General features: G+C 39.6%; 1 protein-coding gene across 3 annotated transcripts in view; it reads left to right on the top strand.

Moving 5' to 3' along the window:
- Nucleotides 1-25,412, top strand: part of LRCH1 (leucine rich repeats and calponin homology domain containing 1) — a gene marked incomplete at both ends in the record, with an annotated part of 201,090 nt that overhangs the window by 155,208 nt on the left and 20,470 nt on the right. For 2 of the 3 annotated variants that reach the window (XM_080690128.1, XM_080690127.1), the window contains 4 exons: nucleotides 4,092-4,145; nucleotides 4,862-4,934; nucleotides 19,421-19,530; nucleotides 24,481-24,618. In XM_080690128.1, the coding sequence (XP_080546254.1) occupies nucleotides 4,092-4,145; nucleotides 4,862-4,934; nucleotides 19,421-19,530; nucleotides 24,481-24,618 (375 nt within the window). Of the gene's footprint in view, nucleotides 1-4,091; nucleotides 4,146-4,861; nucleotides 4,935-8,758; nucleotides 8,864-19,420; nucleotides 19,531-24,480; nucleotides 24,619-25,412 lie in introns of all 3 variants that reach the window. The other variant, XM_080690126.1, reaches the window with a different exon arrangement.

Genomic DNA, 25,412 nt, shown 5'->3' with positions numbered 1-25,412 from the left:
CAAATGAATCATGGTTTCTAGGAGGATTAAGAGAATACTACAAAGTGGGGCGTTTGGGGACAGGGTAAAGTAAGTTAGGTTGAATTAAATGGGGTGAAATTTGAGTGGCTGTAGAGAAAGCAGTTCTGATATAAAACTAGAGATGAGCCTGAACAGCCCTAGAGAAAGATTAAATTACCAGAGCCATAGAGAGATGGTTTGGGAGTTACAGCATACTACCATCTGTTCCAGTCCTTCTTAGTGAATGGGTGTGAGAAGGATAATTCAGGTTTCCAGATTGCATATAAACCAATTTATGCAGCCCCTCACCAAGGTGTCTGCACATGCATTGTAGTTAAGCAGTTTCTTATTCTTAACTAAATCTTTGTCAACAAAATACAGAAAAAAGAACTGTAAAGGGAAAATCCATGTCCCTGAAACTATGGTGTTGTAGTTTAGTGTAGTGACTTGGAATTATGTTAAATATCAGCCCCAATCCAAAGACTTGATAATTCTGGGCAAGTTAATTAACTTCTCTAAATTTAACCTTCATTTTCAGTAAATTGGGATCATAATAATAGCTATCGTAAAGCTCAAACGAGATGATTCAAGAAAGGGATGCCTAAATTCTAGCTGTGACTCCGTGACTCTGTTATTGTTATTGGTGTGGTCTTTAGAGAATCCCAGTACCACCTCTGCCCTGGGTGAGGCCACATTGAATTACCCAGTAGTGGAAAATAGGAAGCCTTTTATTTGCAGGCTGACCTGGACTCATTTCCTCATGCTGTCCATTTGAGATTGATTTAGGAGTCTCTGCACAATCACTTGGTTTTTTTTTTTTTTACAGCTTCTTATTTGGGTATGATTTTAACCTTGCAAAAGACTGCAAACATAAATTACAAGTGTTTACAACAGGTTGCAAAAAGTTACAGTGCTCAGATTGTTTTGGTGAACATTCTCTCTCTCTTTTTTTTTTTTTTTTTTTGCGGGTCTGGGGATGGAACCCAGAGGCATCTGACCTCCGAGCTACACCCCCTGCCCAATTTTTTATTCTTTATTTTGAAACAGGGTCTCACTGAGTTGCAGAGGGCCTCACTAAGGTAGCTGAGGCTGTCCGCGAACCGCGATCCTCTGGTCTCAGCCTCCCAACTGCTGGGATTACAAGCGTGCACCATCACGCCCAGCTCGGTGAAGATTCTCACTGTTGTGATAAACCTGACAACACGACTTATAGGAAGAAAGACTTATTTGCTCATAGATTTTGGAGATTTCAGAGATTCAGTCTATGTTGGGCTGGGTCTGAAGAGTTCAGGTCATAATGGTGAGAAGCAGAGAGGGAGAGAGCTATGCTCCGCTCTCCCATCATGTAGGCTGGAAACAGAGAGTGGGCAAGGGAAGGAGATACAGTCCCCAAGGAACCTCTTCTTAGCAACTAAGCTTATTTTCTAACATTGCTACCTTCCTTCCATGAGGGTTAGGGGTACATTCTAAATCCAAATCCTTGTATAATCTGAAATCTCTAATTGATCATCTCTAATCTTAAAATTCAAAATCCAAAATGCTTCAGAATTTGAAACTGTTTGATCATCAGCACGATGCCACATGTGGGGAATTCCACGTGACTTCATGTGCAGAGGCTGCACACTTTTCTCCAGAGTGAATTTCCTCCTGATCAGGCAGACTGTACTAGTACTCTGAGCACATAGAATGTGCCTTGGCACTAATATTTAGGCATGTCTCTTCAAATATTCTTGAAATTTTACTCTTGTAGAATTTTTAAAAAGAAAATACCCAGGTCTAGGATTTCAGGAGTACCAGGAAGGCACAAACCCTCTTAAAAATATCCATACTCTATCATCTCCATCTGAATTATAATGTTTTATGTAACATAAGTTTTTTTTTTCCTCCTTTGGTTGAACAAGGAGTCATATTTGGCATTCTTTGGCATATAAGGTTTTCTTATTCCTTGTCTTCCTTCTTGGGGCAATTCTCTGTTCTTAACAGATGTGGTCTCATGGTTTTAAAAAGAAAAGGAAACTAGCTTCCTCTGGTGGGAAAAGGAAATCATGAGAAGACGGAAAAGAAAGCAGTGGCTTCCCTGGGGCAGTGATGATGATTTGGGTATTTTTATCATCTTCCTCCCACCTCATTCAGAAAGAAAGCCTTCTTTATTGTCTTGCAAGAATTTGCCAACATTGTTGAGTACTTGTGCTGAGTTTAGCTTTTTGTTGTAGAGGACTGGGCTGTGAAAGATGTGATGCTACTGTCATTTTAAATGATTTTCACAACTGTAGAGGAAAGAATGTAGATACTGAAAAAGCTTAAAGAAGAACATGAAATGGCCCAACATCCTGAGTCTGTGCTCTAGGAAATGAGGCAAGGGATCTAGAGTGTAAAGTGAGGGGAGTGGCTGAGCATGGTGGCGCACACTTGTAATCCCGGCGCTTGGGAGACTGAGACAGGAGGATCACACAGGTTCGAAGCCAGCCTCAGCTACTTAGTGAGGCTCTCAGCAGCTTAGTGAGACCCTGTTTCCAAATAAAGTAAAAAAAGGTCTGGGAGTATAGCCCGGAGGTAGAGAACCTTTGGGTTCCACCCCCAGTACTACACGCACACAGAAAAAGAAAGAAACAAACAAACAAACAAACAAAGTAAGTAAGTGAGGGAAGTGAGCTTGGACGTTTTGGATATTTTGGATTTGTACCAATAGCTGGGAGACTGCTGTGCAGTCCACCATGGCCATGATGGAGTCAGTACAGTGTGTGAACTCAGCAGAAGAGTGAGGCCAAGACTGTGGAGCAAGTGATCTGCAGTTGGCCCATCGTATCAGACAACCACACACATATTTAGAAGACTGTGCCCATCAAATTTAGGTGGCATTGGCCTCTGTGCAGGAAGAAATGCAAATTACCTGCTCATACATAAATGGTATGGAATGGGGGGCAATAGGAAAAATTAGAGAGTTGCTTAGAGAAAGAATGAAACCTAAAGTTACTTGTTAGCAGTTCTAACAATAATCTAATAATAGTCTTTAGTCGGTTAGGGACATTTTATTCTAAAAATACCTTTTCCTTGGATTTATGTAGTGTTGGAAATATTTAAATAATATAAAGCACACTTCTCAACAAGTAATAGGAGTAGGCATCTTAAGGTTACACTAATTTGATGACATATGCCAGGATGTCATCTTACTCTCACCAAAACTTTGTTTGGGTGTGGATCAGGGAGGTTTTTGATCATCACATAAAGAAGGCAGATCTGGGGCTAGCCTGTGTTCCTTGTGGGACGCTGGTCTCTTTAAAATTCTACCCTCAGCTACTGTTCTTTTCCTTTACACTGTCCCTGGAGCATCTGCCCCCCCTTTCCCATCTCAGGCAACAAATAAATAATAATGACTTCAAAATCTACAGCTTGTACCCCATAGTCCTCTTTCTTCTAGTATTTTTCAACTCTTTGCCACATAAGTTTGTTATTATCTCCACGGCTAAATGGAAACTACCCACTTCTTGAATCACTCCTGTATTTTTGGTGGTGTTTGAGGAAACCACCACCCATCCACTCAAGTCATTTCTGCTGGAAACCGGAAACTATGGCCAGTTATAAATCCCACATGCTTTGCCATAATTTTTCTCTTAACCAGTGGTTGCCAAAGCAAATTGGTATCGAACAGAGCACATGAGATTTGCCCAGGTAATTTGGGATCCAGGCATGTTTATTCATTAAAAGATTCCTATGTGAGTTTGTGTATTTTGGAGCTACTGCCAAGAACCATTTCTAAAAACTCGTGATTTAAGTGGAGGGTAGGAGCCAGCAGGTAGCTTGGTCACCCAGCAAGGTAAGCTGATACTCATAGACATTTGGAAGTAGACTCTTTGCAATGGGAAAATCTTTATCTTAATTCCTGTGATACTTTAGATGTACTATTCTATGAATAGAGCTGCATAGTTTTAAAAAATGTAAGTATGCCTAACTTAGCTACCAAACACTCTCACTAATTCAGCACATATTCATTGTCTACTTCTGGGCCAGGGATATGAAAGCAGCACATGGTTCTTGCCGTATTAGCTTCACCCCCTAATGGACAGTCCCATGCATTTCTTCTCTTCTTTAAGGTGCAAAATGATCTGACTTTACAGAGCAATGGCAATCAGTATTCTCCAAATGAGGTAAGTTTCCTGAACATTCATGGAAGCCGAGGTATTCCATGAAGACCTCATTAGAATGTCTTTTTTAGAAATATATAATCTAACACTAGTTTGTGAATTAACTGAGGAGTCTCTGGGGGACACCCATAAACTGTCGCTCATTCTCATTGGCAGTCATAGCCTTATCTGACCCTATCCCTAATTAAGATTATTTTTATGAGATGATTTGAAACCCAAATGTGGGAACATCCTTATTGAAAACAAAACTAGAATCACTCAAATGGGCAACACCTAAAACGTCTCATGGTCCATCAGTGATTCAGCATGTGGCTTCTTTGTGAATGAAACATCTGCTCATTGTTATCATTTCCCCAGTCTTGTTGTGCTGTGGGAGTCTTCATTAGCTGTGCCCTCTTTGGGATATCTGTACATACTTAGGCACACGTGCACACAACTGTGCTGGAGGAGAAATGGATTGCCACTTTGACGTGATTATAAAATATATGTATGAGAAGCAAATAAAAAATTGAGTAAGTTGCCCATAAACAACATTCTGTTGATTTTGCCATTTAAAACATTTGCAAAGTGATGTATTTATGAGTTTGTTTGTTTTTTGCCAGAACTTCATTATACAACAGCAAATACAGAGAGGGAATGGATATATAATAACCCTTGACCATACAGAAGCTTATATTATTTTGCCCCCCCCCCCATTTCCTTTCCTTCTAATCCCACAGATAAGAGAGAACTCGACCACAGTCTCTCCAACCACAAACAGCACAACTCCTTTTGGCCTGAAGCCTCGATCAGGTAAATTAAAAAACTTCAGTCCATTCTTAGCAACTCTGTAGTTTCTCTTTAGTCTTTTACATTTATACTTGGCTCTGGGGAACTGGAATCCTGGTATCAGAACCTTGTTATCACTTGGGAAAGTCAGCAGTTGTAGTTTTTACTGAATCAGTTGTTAAGCCCATGGGTAGCTTTTCTTCTTTTGAATCACAGCAAAGGAAAATTGGTGGGGGGAGTGTGTAAATGCAGAAGAAATATTCTATTGAGCTTTTTTACCCAAGGCAAAAGGAAGAGGTCCCCTTGCTCCAAGGTGCTCTTCTGGCTCCAGGGCAGCCTTGGGGAGGGACTCCTTCCTGAGACATCCTCCATTGCCTTCTGAGCCAGGTAGCGTCTTTATACTTGTTCATGTAACAGGCTCGCACGATGAGTCAGGAGTCATGAGAAAAATTTCTTTGGGGAAAGCATTCTGATTTTTTACCTACTTTAATTTGTTATTAGTATATTCACAAAAGGAAATTATAGTAATGTACCAATTAACTATTAGTTTAAAAAGAAGGACTCTGAACCAAAAAATGTGCCTTTTCTGATTTTTTTTCTCCATTTACTTCAAGTACTGGTGCTTTCAGGTTCCTCTTTGTTGCATTAATGTTGTTTCTTTAGTATTTAGCCTACTCACTACTAATGCTTTTAAGCAAGTACTAATAAAGGACTCAGACATTTTTTAAGCAAATGCTGGTAAAGAACTCATAGGTTCTTGGGTTTCTCAGTAAAGTTTTATTTTTATTTTTTTAACAACAGAAGCAGTGCATCAGTCTAATTTGAAAAAAAAGGTACCTACAGGAAAAAGAACAAAGATGATTCATTAAGAAGGAACACTTTTTTTTTTTTTGAGCAAGTTGATTGATGGGCAGTGCGTGGCCAGGTGTAATGGTTTCCTGGCAGTTAGAATGGGCCCTGTAAGAAAAAAGCCATTGGGGAAAATGCTTGAGTATTTCAAGAGTTAGTGGGTATTTTTTTGTTTCTGTGTGTGTGTGTGTGTGTGTGTGTGTGTGTGTGTGTGTGTTCCTAGGGATGGGACCCCTGTGCTTGCCATGTGAGGTAAGCACTCTACCACTGAGCTACACCCCCAGCCCTAGTGGGTGTTTTGTGGAGAGTCAAATTGTACATGAAATAAGACCTAAATGGCTGCCCTTTTGTCGGGAACTAAGCCCATGTGATCAGACCATCATTGTTCTTTCACTTCCTTAGTCTCAGGTGTATTATGGGAGGAATGCAAGTGAGGTAGGCACCTCTCCCTGTTCTGTGTGCACCATCAGAACACTTGTCTCTGCACACCCGAGGACTTCATATTGGGCTGCATACTGTCTCCGTTCTAAAATATTTCAAAGTTAAGAAAATCAAGAGCTGAATGAATCCTCAAAGAACAATATTCTTTTGAATGTGCAATTTTGCAGCTTAGTTGAAAATTGTTTTCAGTGAAAGTCCCTAATTTAATTTAAAGATTTAATTTAATTCCTTTTATGAATAAATTCCTTAAATTTATCAAAGACAGGGTTGCAGCCTACTTTGTTTCAGTGACTTTTAGTTCCTTTTACGGATAAATTTTTTAATTTATCAATGACAGGGGTGCACCCTACTTGCACTGTAAACCATTTCAGGTTCTTTGTAGTGGTGAGGAATAAATGGAGTTTATCTTGAATAGCAGAAAACAAAGATCATTTCCTCTCTGAGCTTCCAACCTCAGAATCTTCATTAGTCAGCCTGGCAATTGCTCTAGTGGTTGAAAGCTTTGTGTAGTTTGGGTGCTATAAATAGTTGGTTTATCTTCGGGAACATCAAGTGACATGTTGGAACTTCATAAAACTACTATTATGTATTGGGTTTTAAAAATTGTATGTAATAATTTTTAAATATTACAGTATGTATTTTTATATTTCTGGAAAGCAATATATATAGTAATCTTTAAAATGCCTAAATGCTATTTAATTTTTATTTTAAAATTAAATACGTGGATTTATGTGATTTCTGTGGTATTAGTAAAAACAGACTGTTCAAGTAAATAAGTTGGAGTAATAATTTAGATTCTTAAACATGTTCGTGAATTATTTTTCTCCTTTTTTTTTTTCCTGTCAAAGACAGTGAACATGCCTAAACTATTCAGTCTCAGAGCCACAGGCACTAATTTATGTGGTGCCGGCACTGCTTTATAATTGAATAATAATTTATTATAGATACTACATATAAATATCCTAGGCAAATATGACATTACTATGTGGATATTTTAGACCTCTATATGGGTATAGTAAAACATGTTACGGTTTCCTTAATGATGGACTTAGAAGTTCTTGAAATTGATTACCAACTGTTGGTTAGTTGGATTTATTATGAAATAGGTTTTACTGTTATCCAAAATTGGTTTGCCTTGGTGTTTTTTATATATTTATTTATTCTTTTTTTTTTTTTTTTTTTGGCGGTACTGGGGATGGAACCCAGGGGCATTCTACCTCCAAGGTACACCCCCAGCCCTGTTTTTAAGTCTTTCTTTTTAAATTTTGAAACAAGGTCTCACTGAATTGTAAAGGGCCTCTCTGAAGTAGCTGAGGCTGTCCATTAACCGTGATCCTCCAGTCTCCACCTCCCTAAAGCTGGGATTACAAGCTTGCACCACCATGATGCCCGGCTTGTCCTGGTGGGTTTTTTTTTGTTGTTGTTGTTTTTGTTTGTTTGTTTGTTTTTTTGTGGTACTGGGGTTCCTGGAAACCCTTCTACGTCAGGGCTACACTCCCAGACCTATTTTATACTTTTTATTTGGAAACAAGGTCTCTTAAGCCAGTGCGGCTGACTTCGAACCTACGCGATCCTCCTGTCTCTGCCTCCCAAGCACTGTCTTGGTGTTTTTTTTTTTGTTTTGTTTTGTTTTGTTTTGTTTTGTTTTGTTTTGTTTTTTGGTGGTACTGGGGTTCCTGGAAGCCCTTCTACCTCTGGGCTACACAGCCAGACCTATTGTTACATTTTTATTTGGAAACGGTCTCCTTAGCCAGCGCGCGCAGCTGGCTTCGAACCTGCGTGATCCTCCTGTCTCTGCCTCCCAAGCGCGGGGATTACAAGCATGCGCCACCACGCCCGGCAGTCTTGGTGTTTTTTAATGATAAATTTTTAAAACTAGGATTTTAGTTTTAAATTTAAATTTTAAAACTAGGGAGGTGTGTTGAGGATGGAGGAGGAGCTGCTTCGATCCAGCTCTCGACAAAGTATTCCAGTATATTTGCAGACATCCTTAGAAATTCTACATTGCCTTGGGGGAAATTTTTCATTCTCAGCAAACAATGACTCTACAAAAGTTGTATTTCTAATAGATACATACATACATATCTATGTATCTATCTCTCTCTATATATATATTAAGCTTCGTTCTCTGTGACCAGTTTTTGTGTGTGAATCATATAATTAATCATATTTGCTAAGATTGCTAGTTGTTGAGAAAAGTATCTGGTAGGCCTTTTGCTTTTTAACCTGCATAACTTATCTCTGGGTCCTCTTTCTACTGACGTGACTCATTAGTCCTCTTAAGTCTGCGGGTTTGCGGAACCGTTAAGATGAACGATATTAACTGCATGCAAAGTGTAACCGATGAGTACTAACCCTCAGTTTTTATCATTCTTTTTATTCCATGCGCCATCCTTCCTTCTCCTCCTCTATTGTACATGTGCAATTAAATCTCATATAAATGCAACCCACTTCATTTTCATGTGAACGTTATGCCATGCGTGAAATGCTGCGGCCCTTTGGGTTTGCCCCGGTCCGTGTGCAACTCCCCGCGGCCTGGCTCTCTCGCCCTTCTGCAGACCCAGCCCTCATTCTCCCTCCTATCTCCTTCAACAAACTTACACAGGCACAAACATGGGACAACTCTAGCTACAGTGTTCCTTCTGAAGGAGACAGTGACAATGGTAGGTGGCTTTGTACCTCTTCTTCAATGTTCTCGTTAATAACTCAGTGAATGTCCTCAGCATTCCTTTCTGTGAGGCTGAAGATAGGAGTATATTCACCTGCATGCTTAATTTTTAAAAAATGCGCATAAAGCCTGGAAATAAAGTCCAGAAATGCATGTGGACTGTGAATTATTTTCTAGCAGTTGGTCAACCTACAGTTTAATTACTTGAGTTTTCTGGATTGGGGGAGGAATTCTAAATACTTTCTTCTCTACCTATTCTGGGTTTTTGGTTTATTTGCAAAGATTTGGGGTTTGCACATTTGGATTATCTCCTCTTGCTCCTGCACCTGTACTAAGTGCTTTAAGAGTTTGATTTTTATTATCTGTGCTTACCACGTGAGATTTTTAAGGTAATTAAAACACACCATGGCTTATCCTAGACTGTTGTGCTGGAAATAGTGATAATGTTGAGAGATTTCTAAAAATGAAAAAGAAACCACTTTATCTTTTTCACCCCCAAATCATTTGCTTTTTTTGGCTTTTGATTCCTTCTTGAGTGTAGTTTCATCTATATTATATTAAAGAATAGTAAGTTGTTCTGAGAATCATATGAGTAAATAAAAATTGAGGATATCTTGTTAGGATGAACTAATCTTAACTTTGTGCCATTAAATATTTTAAATAGTCTAAGAAATAAAATAAATATAATTATTTAGATCTACATACCATGTCAATCTGAGTCTTTATTCTAGTCTAATGCTAGCTCAGATCTTAAACATTTTACTTCAAAATACAAAGTGCTAGAAGTAATGTTAAATGAAACAGAAATGCATATGTATTTATATATGTGTATACGTATGTATATATACACATGTATAAATATGTGTGTGTCTGTATCTAGTCACAGAGCCACACCTCCAGTGACCTCCCTCCCTCAGCCACACCCTGCCTACTCACCTTACCACCTAATGAATCCATCAGTGGGTTTATTCACTGATAGGATTAGAACTCTCATGATTCTGTTTTACCTCAGAACATTTTGAATTGCTAATACATGATCTTTTCCAGGGGAAGTTCTATTTCCAAACCATAACAGTTACAAATGAAATATTAATATATCACAGATGTCTCACATCGCTAACTAGAAATAAAAGTGATTAAAACAACAATCCTAGTTGGGCGTGGTAGCACATGCTTGGAATCCCAGGACGTGTGAGGCTGAGACAAGAGGATTGCAGGTTCACAGCCAACCTCGGAAACCTAGTGAGGCCCTCTGCAACTTAGTGAGACCTTGTGTCAAAATAAAATAAAATAATAAAATAGGTCTGGTATGTAGCTCAGAAGTAGAGGGTCCATGGGTTCAATCCCAGTACCACACACAAAAGAAATGAATAGATTACATAAAATAATAAATTAGACGAAAGTTCCTCCTTAAATCATCCTGCTTTAAATTCTGAAAGTTGAAGAGGGCTAAAGTGGGAATTTTCTTGGTAAACTCTTCATTTACATAAAAGTTTAAAAAGGAAGATAATTTTGTTTTTCAGAAAACATGGCTATTTATGGTTGTGATATTGTTTAAAGGAAACAGTTTAGTATGAAATATTTATGTAGATTTGGTATTTCCTTACAAATGGTATCTTAAACCAAAAGACTTTTTTTGTAAGATGGAAAAGAATTAGACATCTTCTATAGTAGAATTTCTGAACCAAGTAAGACTAGAGAGGAGCGCTGTTACCTGCGGCACCCTCTTAGGCAGAGCTGCACGTATGGCCATCCCTGAGGCTCCTCACTCTCGAAGGTGTCCTCTCAGAAAAATCTATGTTCACTCTACAAATGGTTATTCCAGTACTAAGCCAGGCTACCTTATTCATTTATCAAAAATTCTGAGATTTTCATAGCAAATTAAGCATTATTAAAAGTCTCTATAAAAGTAGAATAACCTTGCATTTGTTATTAGGCGTCTTTTAATCTATGAGTGAAAATTCCAGGGATTCCTTTGTCCCTATCACACCGTACCGGTAGTAATAATAAGGATTATTTTCAGTATTCACCCAGCTCGTTCAGTCACATCAGATGCATCGTGCTTGCCGTTTCTCTCTGTTTGCACTTTGTCTCTAATATGTTCTGGGCAGGAGATATAGAAAATATTCTCTACAAAAGTATTTGTGCAGGTTCCCAGATTTGATCTTCCATGCACATCACTGTTCTTGTGATAAACTTTGCCTTGTGATTTGAACGAATTTTCTAATACAGATTTTAGATTAAAGAAGCTGCACTAGATATGCTTAAGTAAATGAGCTAATGTTGCAGAGGAGTACAGCCTATTTTTTATGTTGTTTTAAATGCTTCCTCTTCAGTAGAATATTCTACTCGGGGCTTCACTTGGCATTCCAAGGCTGATTATCACATCAGTTTGGCTTCATATTTTCTCCATTATCCAATACTTGCAGCTATCTCAAGCTTTGTAAATAAGGGCATCTCATCACTGGGCTTGACCTCACATAATGTAACCTTTAATTACTGATTTGGATAAAATTTTGTTTTTTCTACCTTATTTGCTACCTTGCTTTATATGAGAATTCCCCCTTTATTTTAATTCTTTCCAATATTTCACTCCAAATCTATCTCATTTTAAATTAGCCATTTTCTGTATAAAGTATTCTTCAAAGACACCTTTTAAAATGGCAGACAGACTAGAAGATCCTTGATAGTTGGATTCCTTCAGCTCCCAAAGTTTTGCCTCTTAAAGGAGCCTGAGGAGATGTGGAAGTCCATCTGTAGGTCCGTCCACCTCTGGCACTGAGTGGGGCAGCTTTGCTCAGTTAATCTTTAACCTGAAAACTTAACTTTCCACACCTTTCTTTGCTCTTAAGCCTTTTTACGATTCTTTTTTTTTTTTCTGAAGTTAAAAATCCTTTCTATCTCCTTTGAATCGTTTTTGCTTTTGCATTTGCAATGAATTGATAGGTGCTATTTTATACTTAATTAAAGTTGATCTTTGCAGGACGTGGTGGCGTACACTTGTAATCCCAGTACTTGGAAGGCTGAGACAGGAGCATAGCATATTCGTAGCTAGCCTCAGTTACTTAGTGAGGCCCTCCACAATTTAGTGAGACTCTATTTTAAAATAAAGAATAAAAAACATCTGAGGGTTAGCTCAGAGGTAGAATGCCCCTGGGCTTAACCCCCAGCACCAAAATAAATACATAAATATATGTAAATTAAAAAATACATAAATAAATATATAAATAAATAAATTTGATCTTTAATGTTATTGCCTGAGAATGAAGGAATGACACTTCCATCTTGGGCAAGTTTATAGACATTTCCCTTAATTTTTTTTTTTTTTTTTTGGTAGTACTGGGGTTCCTGGAAACCCTTCTACCTCTGGGCTATACTCCCAGACACCTATTTTTTATATTTGTATTTGGAAACAGGGTCTCTTAAGCCAGCAAGGCTGGCTTCGAACCTGAGCAATCCTTCTGTCTCCGCCTCCCAAGCGCGGGGATTACAAGCATGTGCCACCACACCTGGCTTTATCTTAAATTTTTTTTATCATACTCTTCACTAGGAATTATTCTCCCCATTAAAAAAGTGAGGATATAGAATATGAAGTTTTTTTTTTTTTTTTTTGCAGTACCGGGAGGTAACCCAGGGACACTTTACCTCTGAGCCACACCCCCAGCCCTAGTTTTTAGTTTTATTTATTTATTGCGGTATCAGGGATGGAACCCAGGGGCATTCTACTTCTGAGCTATACCTCAAGTCCTACTGTTTATTCTTTATTTTGAAACAGGGTCTCACTGAGTTGCGAAGGGCCTCACCAAGTAGCTGAGGCTGTTCGTGAACCAAGATCCTCCAGTCTCAACCTCCCAAATGCCGGGATAACAAGAGTGCGCCACCACACCCAGCTCGAAAGCGAAGATTTTGTTGTTGAGTTTCAACTCCTGTTTCATGCTAGAATTGCCTAGACACCAAGGTATTTGCTGTAGTGTCATATCTAAACACTGATTTTTTAACTGCTTTTTATAAGCGATAAGTGCTACAGGTATGAGAGCTTCTAGGCTAAGTCAATTGCCCAGGATCATAGGAGACTTGAGAATGTTGAAGGCAGAGAATGATTAATTAATTTTGGCTTTTAATAGAAAATGAATGAATGAACTTAACAAATTTCTAGCTTCTAGTAGCCCACATCCAGAGGTCAGAGACACTGTATTGCTTCCCTTGAACCTGTAGATCTTACACATCACTTCAGTGTAAGAGAAGGTGAGAACTAAACTTCCAAAACCTCTGGCTTGTAAAAAGAAGATATTTGAGCTGGGCATTGTGATGCACTCTTGTAATCCCAGCATTCTGAAGGCTGAGACAGGAGGATCAAGGTCCATGGACAGCCTCAGCTACTTAGGGTCTCGAAGACCCTGTTTTAAAAATAAAGAATATAAAATAGGGCTGGAGGTGTAGCTTGGAGGTAGAATGCCCCTGGGTTCCATCCCCAGTGCCACAAAAAAAAGGGGAAGAAATGTCTCATTAAGTTTAGTAGTAAGAGTTAATAATATAGATTGATGGTTTTTATGCAAAGAGGGCATTTTATTCAGCAATAAAGTACATTGGGGCAAGTTTTAGAGCAGTGGACTGAAAAGGTTTTCTCACAACAATTAGAAAAGTGGTTTCCTATGCACATCCTTAAATATCTTATTCAGGGCTTACTGTTGTTGACATGACTGTCATGATAGATACGGCTCTGCTCTCCAGGAATTTTTACTTTAGAATCCAAATTCTTATTTTAAAGTCTTAAGTTTCTCTGAAAATGTAAGCTTAGGAGATTTTTCTTTCTTTCTTTTTTTCCCCTTGTGGAGGGGGTTGAACTCATGGGCATTCTTTCTCTGAGTTATAGCCCCAGCATTATCTTTTTTTTTTAAACAGGGTCTCACTAAGTTGCCAAGAACCTCACTAAGTTGTTGAGGATGGCCACACACCTATGATTCTCCAGTCTCAGCCTCCCAAGTACTGAGATTAAGGAGATTTTTCATAAGAGGAAAAATTCAGATGACTAATTATCAGAACAAGATTTTGTGTGTGTGTGTGTGTGTGTGTGTGTGTGTGTGTGTGTGTGTGTGTGGTGTTGGGGGTGGAACCCAGGGGCTTTCTACCTCTGGGCTATACTCCCAGACCTATTTTGTATTTTACTTGGAAACAGGGTCTCACTAAGTTGCTGAGAGCCTCACTAAGTAACTGAGGCTGGCTTCGAACCTGTGCCATCCTCCTGTCTCAGCCTCCCAAGCACGGGAATTACAAGTGTGCACCACCACTCCTGGCAAGGACGAGATAATTTTTTACAAAGATGTCTTCAAATAGATCTTTGAATGAAAAGGAGTTTGAAATTCCTCCTTTATATATTCATTCAACAAACATGCCTCACACCTTCTGGGGTAGAAGGTACAAATTGGAAACAGATATGTGCTCTCAAAGAGTCAAGATGGAGAGAAAGCTGTTTATATTGTCATACAGAAAGTAAGGAATACCACGAGACAGGCACAGAGAAATATTTTTGTATGTTCCTGGAAGATAGCGATGGCTCTCAAATCACCAGTGATGGTAGACAAGAGAATGAAAGAAAAGTTAGAAATCATGGGAAAAAAATCAGTGAACTTGTAACCAGTACCTGTGAACGTGAACTTGCTACTCTACTTCAGGGTGCCCATCCCTCCCTGCAGAGCTATACTTAGAAATGTCTTTTCTACTAAATAAATTGTATGATTGTATATATGAGCAAATCTTTCTCAACCCTTGATATATAATAATTAAACAATTAAATTCTCTTTTTTTCTGTATTTTAAGTCATCTAACCCCTCTCTTCATGTACACACACACACACACACACACACACACACACACACACACCTCTTTTTCTTCTATTTTTATTTACATTTAATCGTTCAGAGTAGCATTTCACTTGAAAAACAGGTATTAACAATGGAACTATTAGCCGGGCGTGGTGGCGCACGCTTGTAATCCCCGCGCTTGGGAGGCAGAGACAGGAGGATCGCACAGGTTCGAAGCCAGCCACGCGCGCTGGCTTAGGAGACCCTGTTTCCAAATAAAAATGTAAAAATAGGTCTGGGAGTGTAGCCCGGAGGCAGAAGGGCTTCCAGGAACCCCAGTACCACACACACAAAAAAAAAACCAATGGAACTATTTTTTAATATTGTCTTGTAAACTCAGTTAAACCTGAATTAAATGTATTTCCCTGAATTAAGTGAAGGAATTCTTGAAATATAGTGATAGGTAATTTTAAAAGAACAGAATGAGCCAGGTGTGGTGGTGCACACTTGTAATCCCAGCATTCTGAAGGCTGAGACAGGAGGATCAAGGTTAGCAGTCAGCCTCATTTACTTAGGCCCTTTCCAACTTGGTGAGACCTTGTTTCAAAATAAAGAAAAAAAAAATAGGGATGGGGTGTTACTTGTAGATAGAATGCCCCTGGGTTCCATCCCCAGTATTGGAAAAAAAAGAAAAAAGAGAGAGAAAAGAAAGAAAAAGAAAAAAAAATGAGCTGGGCTTAGTGGTTCACACCTGTAATTTCAGTACCTGGAAGGCTAAGACAGGAGAACTGCAGGCTTGAGGCCAGTCTCAGCAACTTAGCAAGACCCTCAGTAACTTACGCGAGACCCTGTTTCAAAATACGAAAATAAAATAGGGCTGGAGGTCTAGCTCAGTAGTAGAAAGCCCTTGGGTTCAGGTCCTAACCCCCATCCCCCAAAAAAAGAACCCTTCTATTTTCTTCAAACCTTTTTATAGACTGGTCACTGGATTTGTTGTTTAAGTTTTATTTGGAAGAAGAATTTTTTAAAAACTAAATACACTGTAAGGAATATAATTAGAGCCGGGCGTGGTGGCGCACGCTCATTATCCCAACATTCGGGAGGCTGAGACCAGAGGATCGCAGTTCGCGGACAGCCTCAGGTACTTAGTGAGGCCCTCAGCAACTCAGGGAGACTGGTTTCAAAATAAAGAATAAAACGCCTGGCGTGGTGGTGCACGCCTGTAATCCCCGCGCTTGGGAGGCAGAGACAGGAGGATTGCGCAGGTTCGAAGTCAGCCACGCTGGCTTAAGAGACCCTGTTTCCAAATAAAAATATAAAAAATAGGTCTGGGAGTGTAGCCCAGAGGTAGAAGGGCTTCCAGGAACCCCAGTACCACAAAAAAATAAAGAAAGAAAGAAAGAAAGAAAGAAAGAAAGAAAGAAAGAAAGAAAGAAAGAAAAAAAAAAAATAGGGCAGGGGGTGTGGCTTGGAGGTCGAATGCCCCTGGGTTCCATCCCTAGACCTGCAAAAAAAATTTTTTTTTAATTTAAAAAATTTAAAAAATAAAAAAATAAAAATATATATATAATTAGAGCTACCTTAATGTTTCAGGAAAATTATTTGTTATAACCAGTAAAATAAGTTGTCAGATTTATTATGAGCCTAAAGAGTTTGTTTTTAATTCTCACATATCCCAAGGTAATTAATATATTTAGAAAACCAACAGTAGTGCAGTCATGATTTCTCATAGTTTTACATATATTCAAAGTGTTTGTTTAAAAAGCTATAGTTCTAATGTTTTTTAAAAAAACACCTTTGGACTGTTTAACATTCACAAAGCAAATATCCAAGTGTATCTGCTGTACTTTAAGATGCACAAGAATTTAAAATGAAAAACGATGCCAGGAAATGAACACCCAGACCCCACGCGTCGCCTGCTGGCTCACTTAGGGCCCCGGCGAGGCATAGTGGCTTGAATTGTGTGCTGCTAAACCAAAGCCCACAGTGCACTTAGCTTCCTGATAGTTTCATATTTAGAATAGAATCTGCCAATAAAAACATATTGAAAATATTAAACATGCAGTATTAGATAAGATTACCCCAGAGAAAAGGCAAAGGAAAATAAAACCTCCAAAGAAAACATGGTGTTTGTTTAAACGGTGCTGCGGCGCCCCTTGCTGGCTCACGGGCGTATTACCCAGCTACAAACACATTCCTTGACTTTTTTGGTAAATTTGGTTGACTGTTTAGGAGATGCAGGTTATTTCTAGATTTCATATTTTAATGTATTTCTCTTTCACTTGCTGTTCTCATTGGGTAGATTTATGTAGTTGTTGTTTTGCTTGATAGGTTATAAAGGCAGGTTTAATTAGCATTTCCAGTTTTTCTTAGGATTCTTGTCAAATTTTCTCTCATTTCTTTTGTGCTGTGAGATTTTCTTCCCTACCTACCCGGTCACTCTGTCCTTCTCTTGCTAGCCTTGGCTGTATTTCTTCAGCAGCTGGTCTCTTTGCTGTGGGCTCTGGCTTTTGTGACGGCCCCTTGGTGACCTGGTTTGGGCTCCCTTTGTCTGTGACTTCCCTGAGTGGCTTCCAGCAGAGGTCCAGGCTCCAGTCTCTTTGAGGTCCAAGCAGGTGGAAGACCTTATAATACATCTGATCATCCTCTTTTCTCCATTAACTGTGAATCAAGGATTTACAATGTGTCAACTTGCTGTTATCCCCTAGAGCATCAGGATGCTGGTTCAAATATTCTGGCATGGATTTAGAAAGCAAATCCAAAGGAATACATTGAGATTAAAATGATATCGTTAGGCAAACACAGGATATTTAATTATATGTAGTGCACTCAAGCCTTTCACTCAAGGTATTATGTTTTAAGCTGTCTTTAATTTTTTAAATCACTGAAATAGTTTCTAAAGTGGCCTAGAGGATCCAGGCACAGTGATCCATGCCTATAGTCCCAGCTATATGGAAGGCTGAGTCAGGAGAATGTCTTGAGCCCAGGAGTATGAGGCCAGCCTGGGCAGCATAGTGAGAACCCATGTCAAACAAACAAACAAACAAACAAACAAAAAAAAACCAGGTGCAGTGGCACAGACCTGTAATCCCAGTACTTAAGATGCTGAGGCAGGAGGATTGCAGGTTTGAGGCCAGCTTCAGCAGCCTCGTGAGGGCCCTCTACAGCTTAATGAGACCCTGTTTCAAATAAAAAATAAAAAGTAGAGCTGCGGGCATAGCTCAGAGGTAGAATGCCTATGGATTCAATCCCCAACACCACACACACACGCACACGCACACGCACACGCACACGCACACACACACACATTAAAGTAGCCCATAAGAAATGTTTATCAGGATAGAGTTGAAGTTGCAAGCTTCCTATTTGACATAGTTTAAATTTATAGTGGTTGGAGCTTCTTCCATCCCAGTGATTTCTCATATTGGAATTCCCTCCCAAAACTTCCTGAAGGGTTTCCCAGTCTGAAAATCTACAGAACAGGGGGAGCCATATAAACCTTTCCACAGCTCTTTGCTCCTTTTTTTATACATGGCAGGTTGATGGCCTAGGATTAAAAATCTCTAGGACAAAGAAAATTCAAGTTTAAATCTGCACTGGGATGTGTATCATTTTTGAGAAAATAAAATTCTTGCTATAATCACTCTTCCACATGTAGAATTTTTTTTTTACCTTTTTTATTGTTCTTTAAAAGGTGTTATCCTTTAGATATAAGGCATATTGTTGTTTGTCTTTACGGTGCTGGGGATTGAACCCGGGGGCTTGCATGTGTTAATAAGCCAGCCCGCTACTATTGAACTACATCCCAAACCTAAGAGAGCAAAAGTCTTCTTGACTCCTTCCAGAGGAAGTATCACTGTTCATTACCATTCTCAGAGTTGTAACTTGGAGAACCTCAACCTACTACTGATCTCTTCAACTGCCTTCAACCCCAGCAGCCTTTCTGAAAGCAGCCTGAGCTCATTTCTAAAGAGCTGGACTTTTGGACACCAGCGATGTGATAGAATGCAGACCCTCTCCCCAGTGCACTTACATACACAATCTTGTATGTCATCATTTATCTCTGAGCCCAGGCTTATAAAAACATCATCTCAACAAAAACACTCACCTACATTTATTTTTAATACCCGAAGCAATCTAAAGTTTTCTTTCTTTTTTTTTTTTTTTTTTTTGTGGTACTGGGGATGGAACCCAGGGCCATTCTAACTCCAAGCTACACCTACAGCCCTATTTTTTATTCTTTATTTTTTGAAACGAGTCTCATTGGTTGCAAAGGACCTAAGTACTGAGGCTGACTGTGAACCACAATCTTCCTGTCTCAGCCTCCCAAATGCTGGGATTACAAAGCGTGTGGCACCATGCCAAGCTAGATTCTTCTAATTTGGGATAAGTTATCTGGATTACATGAATCTATTTTGAGTATAAAACAAAACTTAGAATGAAGGCAGTGGAAAATGAGAGACAGGGCCAGTCCAACACGTGGTCTGCAGGGGTCGCTAGACTTAGACCCTTCCCTACATTCAGTTCATTACCACCAAAAATCCCAGTGTCTTACTTTACACTGCAAAATGACTAAGAGTATAACCTCCTTTGGAATATCTGAATCAGGCTTTCTCTGTGAACTCATTGAGTGGTACATTCAATTATTTGGGGTGGATAAAGAAATTGTTTACTTTAAAATGGGTAAAACCCCACATGGCACTCTGTGCAGGGCAAAGCTTAAAGGCAGTTTCTCTCCCTTTCTATTGTAGTGTTTCTAAGACCTCAGAGAAATTTGGAGTCGGTAGACCCACAGTTTACAATTCGGAGGAAAATGGAGCAGTTGAGAGAAGAAAAAGAGCTGGTGGAACAACTCCGTGAGGTATGCAAGAAACATCATATTACTAAATAGTAATGTCCAGAATTGAAGCAACATTTTTTGTTTGTTTGCTTGGGTGTTTGGTTTGGTTTGCTTTGGTTTTATTTGGTTTCATACCAGGGATTGAACCCAGAGGCATTCTACTTCTGAGCTATATACCCACTCCTATTTTATTTTTCACTTTGAAACAGGTTCTCCCTAAGTTGCTGAGGCTGGCCTCAAACCTACAATCCTTCATCTCAGCCTCCCAAGTACCAGGATTAAAATGACACACTACCATGCCTGGCAGTGTTTTGTGTTTTTTAAAATTCCTAATTTTGAATCTAGCCAAGTCACTTACTGATTCTTTGATATTGGGAAAATCACTTAAAAACCCTGAATTCACTTTCTTCATGCACTAGAAAAATAGTTCTATGTTAATGGAGTTTTGTGAGTAGACATGAGCCACTATAATACTTAATACACATATATATAAATGCTATGCATTGTTTTAAATAGGGCATAACTTAAAATAATACACTGTTCTTTCTTTGCTTAATGATATTTCATAACTGGGCATGGTAGCACACACTTGTAATCTCAGTAATTGGGAGTCTGAGACAGGAGAATTGAAGGTTTATGGCCAGCCTCTGCTACTTAGGCCCCCTGCAACGTAGTGAGAAATAGGGGTGGGGGTATAATTCGGAGGTGGAATGCCCCTTGGTTCAATCCCAGTACCACAAAAAAGTTCATTAATTTATAGATGTTTATAGTGGTCCTCATTTTGTTCCCCAAACTGGTCAGAGACATCAATCAATCATGTAATTGGCAAGCCATTTGGATATCTCTTAAGGATGAATTTTGCACGGGGCACCATTGAAGATTTTGAGCTTGGTGATGGCAGGAATGAGAACAGTCTGGTTATACCCTCCTTGATGTATTTTTCAGTTCCTGGTGGTCACTCTAGGTATTTCTGCACCCCCAGGGTCTTTGTATGTAGTTAGGAAGATTATAAATTAAAAAATGAAACAACAGTACAAAAGTCAATCACCGAGGAAGAGGAGACTGGTATTAGTTATTAAAGGCAGCACTTAGCCAGGTATGGTGGTGCACGCTTGTAATCCCAGCATTCAGGAGGCTAAGACAGGAGAATCGTGTTTCGCGGACAGCCTCAGCTACTTAGTGAAGCCCTCCTCAACTTAGTGAGACCCTGTTTCAAAATAAAGAATAAGAAATAGGGCTAGGGGTGTATCTCAGAGGTAATATGGCCCTGGGTCTCATCCCTAGTACTGGAAAAAAAAAGCAGCAGTTTATGAATTGCTTTATAAGCTCACTACATTTAAAAAGAAATGCCACGGCCATGGCCAAGACGAGAAGAAGAGAGCTTTTGGAAGGATGCAGACTTTATGTTAAATCTCCTGTTACTAACAAATGTTTATTGACCACCACTGTATGCCAGGCAGTATTTAGGTGGTAAATAGAGGCGAGAACCCAACGCCTTCTGCAGCTTTCAAGCCTATAATCTATGGGGAAGAGATAGCAAATAAGAAGCAAATAAATATGTGATTTCAACTAGTAATAAACTCTACAAAGGAGCAATGAGTCCTATAATAAAGTTTAAATTAAGGTAGATCAGCATTTTTGTTATTACAGATGATTTTTCATATGTGGTTTAGCAGGTAGTCAGGAGAAAAGAATAAAATAAAAAAAAAAACCTCTTAGCATCACTTAAGTCACTATGGTTCAGTAAGCCCAAGGGAAGTCAGTCTTCTGTCATTTGCCTAGAGGATTTGGATGTGCAATAAGTTTGGAAGGCAAACTTCCCAGAACACATGAAAATAAAATCAGAAATTATGATACATCTCTCAAAGAGAATCAATACATCTCTCAATATCTTATAATTTTATCTTAATCTTGGGTCATATTGATAACCATTATGTTTTAGTTTAGTGATACAAAATTAGAAACTGAAAGAGTATCTAGAAAAATCAGGTGCCTACACACAGGACAGTTCTGCAAGAAATTTATATAATCCTTATATGCACTGTTTTTCTAGTTTTCACTTTTTGAAAAGTCATCCTCTTAAACCAACCTTCAAAGACAAGTACCCAATCAAAAGGATCTTCCACTGTGAAGCAGAAACTTTTATTTAAGGCTTTAATTTTTCTTTGTCTACTTCTGTTTCCAAGAGGATGGAGTAGAAATACTGTTTCTTGGACTAAGTACACCTTAGAACATTCTAAAAGGTCAAGAGAAGCGAGCCTGGCTTAGGTCCTTGGTCCCTGAGGAACAGCATGGGTGAGCTCCACGGGTTTTCTTCATGTTTCCTTTATCTCACATGTGGAGCCAAAGGAGTTAGAAACGTCAGTGGACACAGATTTGACAAAAGAAAAAGCCCCAGCTCAAACCTGCTTCCTCCAGCCAGACAGTCAGGAAATGGGCAGTCCAGCAAGACAAAAAACATAGACAATAAATGTGTTGCTCCAGCGTAACACCAGAGGGAAGGAACTGTGGTCTCACCGTTACCACACCCGTGGAGGCTGAGGCCAGTGGCTGGTATTCTACCCCTGGGTGGTATCAGAGAAGACAGAGTCAGCAGCCAGAATGTCATACTCTCTGCTAGTTAGGAGCCCCATATGCTACTGGAGATGACCTGGGGAGCCTGGATTTCCACCACCACCCAGCTGTGGGTGCCTGTGTTCACCCTCAGCTCCTGTCCAACTGAAGCCAAGTAGAAAACTCAGACTTCTGCATCTATCTGGCATGAAGTACATGGTAGTCGCCCGCTGCTGCCAGCAGTGAACAAAATAATAACCTGCTAAAGCAGAGGTTTAAACATAGTACAGAGCCACATAGTGTAGTATGGAAATGTCCAGATTTCAAATAAAAATCGTTCACCACACCAAGGACCAGGAAACTCATACTGAACAACAACAAACAAACAACAGAAACATAGCAATTCACAGGTGAAAATACTACTCTGGAAGAGATGTGAGAATTATTGGATAAAGATATTAAAGCATCGGTGATAGAAATGGTTCATTATTATTGATCAACATGGTTACAGGAAAGGAAAAGACAGAGTGCCTCAGCAAAGAACTAGAAAAATCTCAGCAAGAAGTAGAAGATCCAAAGAAGAATCAAATGGAAAGTTAGAACTGGAAAATACATTATCTAAAGTAATGTGGGTGAGCCTGGGCGTGGGGGCAAACATTTGTAATTCCAGTACGTGGGAGGCTAAGACAAGAGAATCGCAGGTTCGAGACCAGCCTTAACTACTGAGTGAGGAGGCCTTCTGAAACTTAGTGAGACCCTGTTTCAAAATAAAGAATATGAAAAAAAATAGGGCTGGGGATGTAGCCTGGAGATAAAATGTTCCTGGGTTAAATTCCCAGCACTGCAACAAAATAATAATAATAGTAATAATAATAATGATGATGATGATGTGGGTGGGCTCCACAGAGGAACCTTAAGACAGAGGAAATAGTTAGGGTAGAACTGGAAGAAGGAACAATGAAGTGTCGTTCAGAACAACGTGAACAACAGAGAGAAGAGATTGAAAATAAATGAACAGGCCTAGAAGACTTGTGAGAATGTAACAAATGACCTCAATTCACATGTCTTAGTCAGCATTCTTACTGCTATAATGCAAAACAACTGACCATACAAGTTAGGAGAAGGAAGATCTATTTGCTCACAGTTTCTTGGAGATTCTAGATTCAGATCATGTGAGGCCAAATTATATTTGCAGACCAGGGCACAGTGTTTGGAAGCAGAGAGAAGGAGAGAGCAAGACTGCTCTCAAGTCATGCAGGCTGGAGCATGAGGGAGAAAGTACGTAAGGGAATCCAGACACAGGCACAGTCCCTAAGACCACACCTGCAGAGACCCGCCTTCATGGCCACCCCCACCAGCAAGGGTTACCATGAAGATAAATTAATTGTAATGGATTTATCTACTGATGATGTTACAGCCCTCATGTTAACTACATGAACCCTGAGCTCTTCAGGGGACATTGTATATCTGACCATTACATCACATCAGGGGAGTTCCTGAAGGGCAAGAAAGAGGACTGAGCAGAAGAGAGCCTGGGGTGGAGGGAAGTGGGTGTGTTTGTGAAAGACAGTGTGAGGGCCCCTTTTAGGGTGCTGGGGTTGTACACTTGGACTCTGTCCAACCTCAGGATCCTGGTAGTTTTGTAAGTTGCTGCCATTGGGGAAAACCAGGCACATGGTACATGGAATCTCTCTATATTATTTCATAAAACTCTGCACAAATCTAGAATTATTTCAAAACTAAAAGTTTAATTCTTTTTTTTAAAAAAAAGGACAATAATTGATTTCTTAACTAAAATACAATCTAAAACAAAAGCATCCTTTAATCCCTCTTCCACCCCATCCACATTGAACCACTCAGGCTTGCTTTTTATTCATTAGTTCACTCTGTTTTACATTTTCATTGCTGTGGCTGAGGTCTTACTGAACTCAGGAAGCGATTTTATTATTCCTACCATTATATGTGTGTGTGTGTGTGTGTGTGTGTGTGTGTGTGTGTGTGTTTGTTATGGTAATGGGGATGGGACCCAGAAACATTTTACCTCTGGGCTCCACCCCTAGACCAATTTTTTACTCTTTATTTTGAAACAGGGTCTCACTGAGTCACAAAGGGCCTCACTAAGGAGCTGAGGCTGTCTGAGAACTGCAATCCTCCCACCTCAGCCTCTCGAATGCTGGGATTACAAGTGTGTACCACCACGCCCGGCTCATCCTATTATTCTAATTAAACATTTTATACACAACTAAATTTGTTTTTATATTTAGGGGTTTTGTTAGTATTGTTTGAGAATATTTACAAAATCCCAGTGTTTTCCAGTTATTTGTAAACTTTTCCCCATTATGAGATTAATGCCCCAGTGTATATATACCTGTAGTTCTATTTCACCCTCAAGTGGCTCGTTCTGATTTCCCCCCACAGAGCATTGAGATGAGACTAAAGGTCACTCTGCATGAAGACCTGGGGGCTGCACTCATGGACGGCGTCGTCCTGTGCCACCTTATCAATCACATCCGCCCACGCTCTGTCGCTAGCATCCATGTCCCCTCACCAGCGGTCGTAAGTACCACCATAGAAAGGGAAAGTAACTTTGACATAAAACAGACACTTTTTAAACTGTGTTGTTGGTTAAGGATGTTCATGGGATCACTAGGACTCCGCTTCAAACCTTTCTGTTGGGCCTCAAACAAGTAGAAGAACAGAATGAAGAAATGGGTCTGAGTGAAGCAACACCTTCACTAGAAAGAATATTTAGAAATAAACATGAGGACGACAGACAACAGGTTTATTTCAAACATCAAATTTAAAGAATAACATGTTCAAAGCCAGCCTCAGCAACTTGGCGAGGCTCTCAGCAACCTAGTGAGACTCTATTTCCAAATAAGAAAATGTAGCTTGGAGGTAGAAGGCTTCTAGGTTCAATTCCCAGTACCAAAAAAAAAAAAAAAAAAAAAAAGTGTACTTTGTTTTTAAATGTCTACTTATCACAAATTCTTCAGTGGCCATCTTGCATCTGTTGTGATGGGCCTGGCCACACAAGAGCCATAGAACCTTCTCCCTGTCTCTGCTCTGTGCCTTACTCTCTGCCCCAGTGTGCACAGGCCATTCTCTGTCTAGAGGCTGCTCCCACCCTGCCCTCTGCACCTCCTCAGCCCTTCAGCATCACCAGGTCCCTCTGTTCCACTGTATACAGCAGGCAAACCATTCACACATGGGTCTCCTTTTGCTTGCTTTTTTCCCCATATAGCAACCCCATCGCAGCTATACAATTTTTTACTTTAGTTTTCTTTACTTTGCTAATATTTCCAGCTACATTAGCGCTAAGTGGCTTGGAGGTTTGTGGTTCCATACTT

Source organism: Muscardinus avellanarius, assembly GCF_963383645.1.
Source record: "Muscardinus avellanarius genome assembly, chromosome: 2".
NCBI lineage: Eukaryota > Metazoa > Chordata > Mammalia > Rodentia > Gliridae > Muscardinus > Muscardinus avellanarius.
Note: the sequence above shows the minus strand (reverse complement) of the source record. Positions and strands in the feature narration are given on the sequence as shown.